The sequence below is a fragment of the Cinclus cinclus genome, chromosome 20 (assembly GCF_963662255.1).
Source record: "Cinclus cinclus chromosome 20, bCinCin1.1, whole genome shotgun sequence".
NCBI lineage: Eukaryota > Metazoa > Chordata > Aves > Passeriformes > Cinclidae > Cinclus > Cinclus cinclus.
In genome coordinates, this window is record NC_085065.1 from 5581971 (window position 1) to 5590285 (window position 8315).

At 50.9% G+C, this 8315-nt stretch overlaps 2 protein-coding genes across 2 annotated transcripts; both read right to left on the reverse strand.

Moving 5' to 3' along the window:
• Positions 1-290: 290 nt before the first annotated feature.
• On the reverse strand, positions 291-4400 carry CDK3 (cyclin dependent kinase 3). The gene is made up of 7 exons (XM_062505997.1): positions 4273-4400; positions 3292-3369; positions 2839-2959; positions 2176-2346; positions 1647-1748; positions 808-1011; positions 291-416 (listed from the first exon to the last, which is right to left on the reverse strand). Exons 1-7 carry the CDS (start codon positions 4398-4400, stop codon positions 291-293), a joined length of 930 nt encoding a protein of 309 aa, XP_062361981.1.
• Positions 4401-5806: 1406 nt separating this feature from the next.
• On the reverse strand, positions 5807-8060 carry TEN1 (TEN1 subunit of CST complex). The gene is made up of 3 exons (XM_062505998.1): positions 7967-8060; positions 7684-7845; positions 5807-6428 (listed from the first exon to the last, which is right to left on the reverse strand). Exons 1-3 carry the CDS (start codon positions 8050-8052, stop codon positions 6299-6301), a joined length of 378 nt encoding a protein of 125 aa, XP_062361982.1. The 5' UTR covers positions 8053-8060; the 3' UTR covers positions 5807-6298.
• Positions 8061-8315: the final 255 nt, after the last annotated feature.

Consider the following 8315-nt stretch of genomic DNA (forward strand, 5'->3'; position numbering starts at 1 on the left):
GATCACTAGTGGAAAGACAAACCTTGGAGAGATGCTCTCTTCTCTACATTTCAGTGGTTTATGCTGATAAATGACCTTTTGCACATGGCCTCTTCAAAACAGCTCTCCTGGCTGTAACCCAAACTGCCCCCCAGCTGCAGACTGAAAGTCTCTAAATGCCAACAATGTCCCCTTCCAGGCTCCTCAGGAGAAGCAAGACCCTGGGTTCCAGCCAGGCCCCTGCTAAGCACCCCAGACCATATCTCCAGTGCTACCTGGGGATGCAAGTGCTTGGGGAGAGCCGTGCCCTCTCATCTGCAGTCTCTCCTCAGCACAGGTCGCTGCTCAGGGCTCCCAGAGTTTCTGCAGAGGAAGTACTGGTGGTTGAGGGCAGCTTTGGCTGAGATGCGCTTGCTGGGATCATACAGGAGCAATTGCTGTCAAGAGAAAACCCAGAACATTTTGGATTTTAGAAAGTGGATGATTGCACCTGCACACAGGTGGTCCCAGTTGCAGATGTTGGTCCTGCCTTTTTCCTTCTCTGGGCTTTAGGAGTTACTCACACCTGAAGTTACTCTGGGGATTATGTTAGAAGAGCTCCTCGACTCCCAACACAGTGGTTCCTAGAGGAACCTGAAATGACAGTCCTACTTCAGAGTAGGACTGAGCCCTATTCCATTGTTTGGTGCTTCTGCAATGTCAGAGGTGAGCATTCAACCCAGATCAGCTAACACACTTCCAAGTAATTAAATCTCAAATATCCATATTCCTTGCCCAGTTTGAAAACATGCTGTCTATCCCCAGGCCCTGTTCTGAGCTCTCACTCACTGTCAGTAAGTCTCTCCCATCCCGATCTAAGTTTGGAACAATGTCCTTCATCTCCTTCCTTGGCCACCGGGGAAAGCTGCTCTTGTAGTCAGGGAGCTGGGTCACACCAGGCCAGGTCACCTCGGTGGGAGTGCCTAGGGTGCGGAAGATCTGGAAGAGCTGATCGATCTCAGAGTCCCCTGGAAACAGGGCCTTCCTGGTCATCTGGAGGAAGAAAAGAAAAAGCCAGTTCCCACCTTTCCATCAGTTGTGTACCCTATTTCCTGCTGCAAGCAATCCTCTGTCCCAGCAGGTGCAAACAACTGCACAGACCAGGGCAGTTACAATGCAGTGTTTTTGCTAGGCAGTGGCTGGGAAGATCACAGGTGTCTGGCCGTTCCCACTCTCGGCTAGCTCCCTCCTGCCTGCTCTGCAGCTCAGAGACTTTGGGAAAGAGGAAAAGTGATACTATATTGCAGGGCTAACTAGAGCTCTTCCAAGGGGAGTATGGAGCCCTAGGAGATCCATTCTGCCATGCCATGAGAGTGCTTGTTCTCTGTAGCCCACCATGGGGACATCTGGAAGAGAGTTATCTCCTCCCAGGTTCAAAATGCTGCAGCAATAAGGCTGAAGTTACCCCTTTTGCAAAGAGAGGCATCCTGTTCCAATGTACTTGGAACTGTAGCCTTCTGCCAGGCCCCCAGGGTGGTAGATTTCCTTCTGAGATAAGGACCTGCTAACCCTTAGGTGGACTTTCCATAAAGCACACCCCAGGACAGTGTGGAAACACAATATCCTAGATGTTCCCACTGCAGCTGCCTCCTCTGGCTCATGAAAGAGGTTTTTTAAACCCATCCTACCATTTCTGCAAAGATGCAGCCGATGCTCCAGATATCCACAGGGGTCGAGTAGTATCTGCATCCCAGCAGTATCTCAGGGGCTCGGTACCACAGAGTCACCACCTGGAAAGGAACCAATGAACAGGCTGTGTCTGGTTTCCCTGGATGAAACCAGAGGCATGGGACCCTCCCTTCTCAATTGTAATGCAGTGACTGTACAAATCAGAGCATGCTAAGGCCTTGCTGAATTTACAGACACTTTAGTGCCTGCAAGGTTGGGATTAACAGAACAGTCTTCAACAACACTCTCTGGAACAATTAAATGTACCCTGTGGAGAGAGAAGGTGGGAGTCCAGCTGGCAGCCAGGCTCCAGTAGAGACAGTCAGCACACCTTGGGGGGATGTGGAGGTCCCTTAGGTGCAGGTGAGGTTAAGAGCACATTCCTGGCCTGGCTGTGCCTCTGTTATGGATGAGCAATTTGTGCTGCTACTGCTGTTGCTGTTGACCCACTCTGGATTGTGCACCCCTCTCAGGGAGCCTCAACACTACCTCATGAGTGTATGTGCGTAGGGGGACCCCAAAAGCTCTTGCCAGTCCAAAATCAGCCAGCTTGATTGCTCCTGCTTCGTTAATGAGCAAGTTCTGCGGCTTCAAGTCCCTGTGGATGACTCTGTGAGAGTGGCAGAAGCTCACACCCTGCAGCAGCTGGAACAGGTAGTTCTGAGGAGAGAAATATTTCAGATAAGGCCACGATGAAAACGCTTGGAACTCTGGATTGTGTGAACCAACACGCTTTGGATCATTTATAGATCTGAATGGGAAGAAAGCCCTTGTTACAGTGCAACATCAGGCTTATGGGCCACTATTTAGAGATACACACCAACTGCTGCAACACCACGTGGGGACAGAGACACTCTAATCCAGGCACTGTCAGTCCCTTCCACCTACCCATTACTGTCTACAAAAGCAATTAGCAATGGATCCCTCCTTTGTTCTGCAGAGAGATTGGCTAGAGAGCCTGGAAAGAGCTGGGAAATTAACATTTCTGAGGAATAGTGCCATGGGGGTTTCCCAGGGAAAATGTTTGAGATCTGGGAGACTGAGGAATCATTTCCAGGCCCAGTCTGAGTAGCTCTGAGATGGCTCTTCCCAGCAGAAGGCAGCAGGGACACGCTGCCTGCCCTGCCTGTTGGCATTCCTTCCACACTGTACCTTGACCAAGCTTAAAGGAAGCTCTCCAGCTTGGCATGAGTCCATGTACTTCTTCAGGTCCTGATTCAAATACTCAAACACCATATAGAGCTTCTTCTGGCTGTGTATGACATCCAGGAGCCTGTAAAGGAAGTACAGGCTCTCCCTTCACTGTCTGCTCCAGACCTCTGCAAATACCCAAACATCCCTCCTCCCACACATGCCTCTGCTCTGTTGGTCCTTTGGAGAAGAGAAAGGCAGTTCAAGGGCAGAATCTAGTATGGGGCAGCAGCAGCGTGCCGCTGAAATAGCAGACCCATGAGGTATTGCTGAAGTGCAAGGGAATCCTGCATTTTCCTGTGTATTTTGGCCCTGCCTATGCAGTTGGGGACAGACAGAAAAACCCCCTCGCTCTCTGCTGCTGGAGCAGGAGCTTATGGATGAGCTGGTGGGGAGGGTGCATCCAGGCCTTACCTGACTATGTTAGGGTGCTTCAGCTCCTTCAGCAGTGAGATTTCTCGGATCGCAGTGCTGGGGACACCCTCTGACTCCCTGTGGCAGAGACAGGCTGTACTGCACCCCATAATCCAGGGGGATCCCACAGCCCAATGGGTCTCTGTGTCCCTTCCTTCTTGCACTGTACCCCAAGGGTGCATTTGAGTTTGGGGTGGAGCAGTGGCTGGGGTGGGCTGGGGTGAGGCAGGGGGAAATGGAGTTGTGGGCAGGGAGAGGGAGGGGGTGACCTAGACATGCAAGCTGTGGGGCAGAGCTTGTTTGGAAGTACCTAAGGGTGCATTTAGAGAAGCAATAATGTATTAAATACCTAGGTCTTTCTTTTTGGAGGTGGGGGAAAATGAAAGCTCTTTGCCCCTCACCCAGCCACCTCCCCACTCTGAGGGGCCACCATGGGCCACCAGTCACAGCATATTGGCTCCCAGGCCATGCAGATACCCCTCACTGTGCACACAGCTCAGGACTGACCCAGGGGATCAGCAGTAAGATTTTACCTGCTCAGTCCTACCCTGGAGGGCCGAGGCTGACCCTGCCCGACCCCCACAGCACAACTGTGAGGGAGACACTACCTCACAACATGGCAGCTGCTTCCCCCTGCCCTGTGCCATGGACCCAGGGCCAAGTTGTGACAGGTCAGGCCCTCAACACTTGCACTCAAAGATTTTGAGCTGCTGGCTCAAGTGGGTTAAATCAGCCCTTTTTTAGGTGACCTGGGGTCTTCCCTGTGCACCCACGCAGCTACCATGTCCACGAGATGTGGAGCCCCCAAGCCCTCCAGACAACACTCCCTTTGGCTCTGCCTTTCCTGGTGCCACAGTACATAAGATTATTTTAATCCTAGAGACACATTTTTCCCCCCCTCACGTCAGGCCGTTTTGTGCCTCGCACCATATTGGGCACAGTCCCAGTGCCATGGCAGGTCCAGGGCTTTGCCCCACTCACGCGTCCAGGCGGATCTTCTTGAGGGCCACCAGCTGCCCCGTGCGCTTATTGCGAGCCTTGTACACCACGCCATAGGTGCCTTCCCCAATCTTCTCCACCTTCTGGAACGACGCCTGGACGGCCTCCATGGGGCTGCCTCAGCCTGGTGACGGCACCACGCTCTGAGGGGAGCAAAAAAGGCGGGAAACGAAAAGGTGAAAGGGAGGAAAATGTTGGAGCCCCTCGGGTGTTCCCTGAGGGGTTGCCGGGGTCTGGGTCCCACCTTGCTGCTCCCTCGGCCTTGAGGGAGCCCTCAGGGATCTGCCTGGGGCGGCTGTGAGCAGACAGGGCGGCCTGGTGGGCTCTGGGGTGGCCAGGGAGCTTCAGAGCCACACAGGAGCCACCCAGGGTTGGTTGTTCTGTTGCCCAGGTTGTGCAGTGTGCTGGCTACAGCCAAAAATTGAGGGGAATTGATGTAAAGAGGCACTTTGGGGCCTAGGGAAGAGCAGTATGAACTTCACAGGGCCAGGGGAAGCTCTCCTGCTCCATCTGCACAATGCTGGGCATTGGTGGAGTAATTTGGGTCATAATTATGGCTCCCTGGGATACGCTGAGGGGATCCCACTGAATTTTTTTTTCACCCTTTTATTTTGTCTTGCACAATTGTCCCTTGAATCTCCCCAACATGGGCTGTTCAGTCAGCCTTTTGGGAGATGTCCTTGAGGGGGAATTAATCATTGACTTGATAGCTGACAGAAGACAAGATTAAAATAATCTTACGTATTTTGGCACCAGGAAAGGCAGAGGCAAAGGCAATTTTATCTGGAGGACTTGGGGGCTTCATATCTCTGGGTGGGCATGGAGATTGCAGCTGTGAGGGTGCACAGGGAAGACCCCAACTTTTAAGTGACGTAAAAAGGGGCTGATTTAACCCACTGCTGAGCCAGCAGCTCACAATCTTTGAGTACAAGCAGAAAAGGCTGGAGATAGCTGCATTCCTCTGCAAACTACAGGTACAGCTCACTCCAGATTTGGGAATTTCTACAGCACAGGAGAATCTTCTCTCCCTTGCACAAAGATTTGATTCTTATCTGAGATTAGCAATGTTCTGTCCTTTTGTCAATGCTTTAATACAGCTGTGTGGGCCTGGCACCGTGTTCTTCAACCAGACCAGCTCTGATGTAACTTCATTTCCTTTTCTCAAGCCAGCTACTTCCATACACACCCAGTACATAGGAGGAGAAAAACTGAATTTTCTTATATCATCTACAGGGTTTGTACAGGGCCTAACACATTTGACTTGGCAAGAAAGAGGGGTTTAATCAGTAAAAGACAGACTGCCTTCTTTTTTCATCTTTATTTAGGAAAATTTCAGTCAAAATCCTTAGATACTTCAAAAATAGTGATTTAAGGTCTCTTAAACTTAGTTGTGTCAAGGAAGAAAGTCAAATACTCAGAGTACTGCAAATATTTATTTTAGAGTTCGAATTAATCCTCCCCTTAGATACCAGTTCTTCCCACCCGAGGAAACAGGTGCTACTGAAAATAGGGACTCTGCTCTTCTTGTTTCTTTGGTCAGTCCAGATACATGAGTGTTTTGCCAGGAATGTTCCTGTGTGGCAGCTGAGTCAGGGTACTCCAACACAGGCACTCATGGGCCCTGCAGCCAGGCAGAGCTAATGAACTTTGTGCTAATGCCCTCTGCCCCCCATCTGCCAAACGTGAGATGCCTAACTCCAGATTCAGAGACTTCTGACTTCTTCATGTCGTGCATTACAAAAGAACCAGCATAATCCAAGTGTTCCCTTTCCTTAACTACCCTTTCAAGCAAACAACAAACCTGCTTCCTGGAGCTATTTTCAGTCATGATACCTAGGGCAGGACTGGACAGCCCACAGTCACACACATTGACTCAGAGTCTTCAAGTGTTTCCCTGCTCAGTGACTTTGCCTTTTGCCACAGCAAACACACCTCCTTATTTACTTTAAACATATTTGTTGCCAATGGTAGTGCAAGGATCAGCATGTGGCTGGTCTCAGAGCTGCTGTCAGGGTGTGCTGTTTTCCCTCTGCTCCTGCCTCTCATTGAAGTATTTCCTCTGCTCCTGTATGGCTTGTTCCAGCAGAGGCAGGTTAATCCCTTCCACACAGGTCAATATTCGTGCTTTTACCACAGGACTGGAAGTTTCTGCAGAAAGAAAAACAGACAGAGCAGCTTGGAAACAGAGAGTTCCCTCAGGCAACATATGACTTGAGCTGGGCAAATAACCATAGCCTGAGAACTTCAGGAGAACAGACTGGCTGCATGCTGCCACTGATGTGAGCAGCAGGAGCAGGTTAATTCAGTGACGTGCTTTCCCTCTACCCTTATGGCTACAAAATGCTGGTGACTGACACTCACTCCCCTTGCACTGGGGAACAGTGCCAGTACCTGCCATGCAGCATCTGTCTACTTTGTGGCTGGATGCACTATGGTTTTCCCTGTCTGAAAAGAAGCAGTGATGGATCTGAGCTCATTTCTGAATGCCCCTGTGCAGACAAGAGGGCTTAGAAGAGGTTCAAAGCTGGCTACAACCAGCAGTTCATTGGTGGCATTCAAATGGCAACATGGAGCTGCACAGAGGGGGCCAAACCTTGGTGACATAACCCTGGTGACACAGCCACCATCTCAGTCTGCTCCCCTTTCACCACTGCAAAATGAGGCCAACTCCCTCCTAGGCTGAGATTTCCAAAATAACAATATTCTACAGAAATTTTGTAGCAGTGGCTTAGCAGGTCACTCCCTAGAGACCATGTGCGGCATGGCTTTCCATGTGCCACTAAAGACTTCTATGGCATGAATGTGAATGCTTTTTATCAGGTGTGGCCAAGATAACAAAGAATTTGCTTCACCATCCCATGGCCCAGCTCAGATCAAATCCCCACGCAAAGCACCAAGCAGCCAGAACATAGGGCACCCCAGGAAAGGACAACAGGGTGCCCTGCATGACAGAGCCTGCCTGCATTCCTCACATGTCTGAGGGCAGGGACAATAATTAGAGCCTTTCAAGGATGGCAAAGACCAACCCAGCCACTTGCAATGATGTATTGCTGCAATCTGCCACGTTTGGGGTGAAGATGGTTGGTGTGGTGGCTGGCAGTGATGCCAGAAGGCTTTTTAGCCTTCAGGTTTCACAAGCCCAGTGATGCTGCTGAAATGCTTCTTGTTTCTAAAAAATCTGTGCCAGAGGACCAGATTTTCACCAACATAAGGGTGTCTGTTCTCATGGTCAGCAGGGACAGACAGGCTGCTCTTACTTTGAATCACATGCTCATGTGATTGGAGGAGCTGCACAAGTGGAGCCCTGACCCAGACAGCCCTCAGTGACTCAGGGAGCCCCGAAAGAACTGATGTACCATGAAGAGCAGCAAAAGGTACCAGTTCCTGCAGCACTTACCTTCCCTGTGTTCAGCCTCTCCCAGGACCATGTAGAAAGATCCCACTTGGGCTTGGAATGGCTCAACAAACTTGGTGTCAACACAGACTTGGTACTGAGCCAAGTTGTGCTGTGTGCTAAGAATGGCTTCAGATCGGGCCAGGTCATAGCAGCATAACCTGGGAACGATCAATTTGGGGAGCTCAGCTGTACAGAAATTCAATCACAAAATAAAGGGAGGAGTGCTCAGCCAGTGAGGGAAAGGCCTGGCCTGCAAGGAGACCAGGGCACCCTTCTCACCTGCCAAATGTCCTCAGTGCCTTCCCCTCAGGGACTGAGCTGTCTATCTCCCACGGGAAGTAATAGACACCAGCACTTGGCAGCATCTCATACAACGGCTGACCTGCAGTAAAGCAAAAGGTCTGACTCCATGCTTCTCCAGTACCTGATCCAAATTGTAAGTGACATTGCTCTTCAATCCCTTCCTTGCCCAAGTTCCACTATCTCGGGGGCTGCAAGAGCTTCACAGCTTCCCTGCTGAGTCCTGTTTGCAGCTGAGTGCACATGCCAAGCCCAGGGCATTCTGGCACAAAGAGGAGCTGCCTAGTCCCCCACAACCCAGGCAGCCCACCAGGTCCTCTGGGTCTCC

Bases quoted from the DNA above. Each gene is read 5' to 3' on its own strand.
- CDK3 (XM_062505997.1), bottom strand. From the start codon at position 4,400: ATGGAGGCCGTCCAGGCGTCGTTCCAGAAGGTGGAGAAGATTGGGGAA. The intron at 2,347-2,838 runs GTACAGTGTGGA...TTCTCTCCTCAG, and splicing joins TTCCTTTAAGCTTGGTCAAG to AACTACCTGTTCCAGCTGCT. The intron at 1,012-1,646 runs GTAGGATGGGTT...TTCTTCCTCCAG, and splicing joins GCTGCATCTTTGCAGAAATG to ATGACCAGGAAGGCCCTGTT.
- TEN1 (XM_062505998.1), bottom strand. From the start codon at position 8,052: ATGCTGCCAAGTGCTGGTGTCTATTACTTCCCGTGGGAGATAGACAGC. The intron at 7,846-7,966 runs GTGAGAAGGGTG...GATCGTTCCCAG, and splicing joins GCACTGAGGACATTTGGCAG to GTTATGCTGCTATGACCTGG. The intron at 6,429-7,683 runs GTGCTGCAGGAA...AGAAACTTCCAG, and splicing joins GCTGAACACAGGGAAGGTAA to TCCTGTGGTAAAAGCACGAA.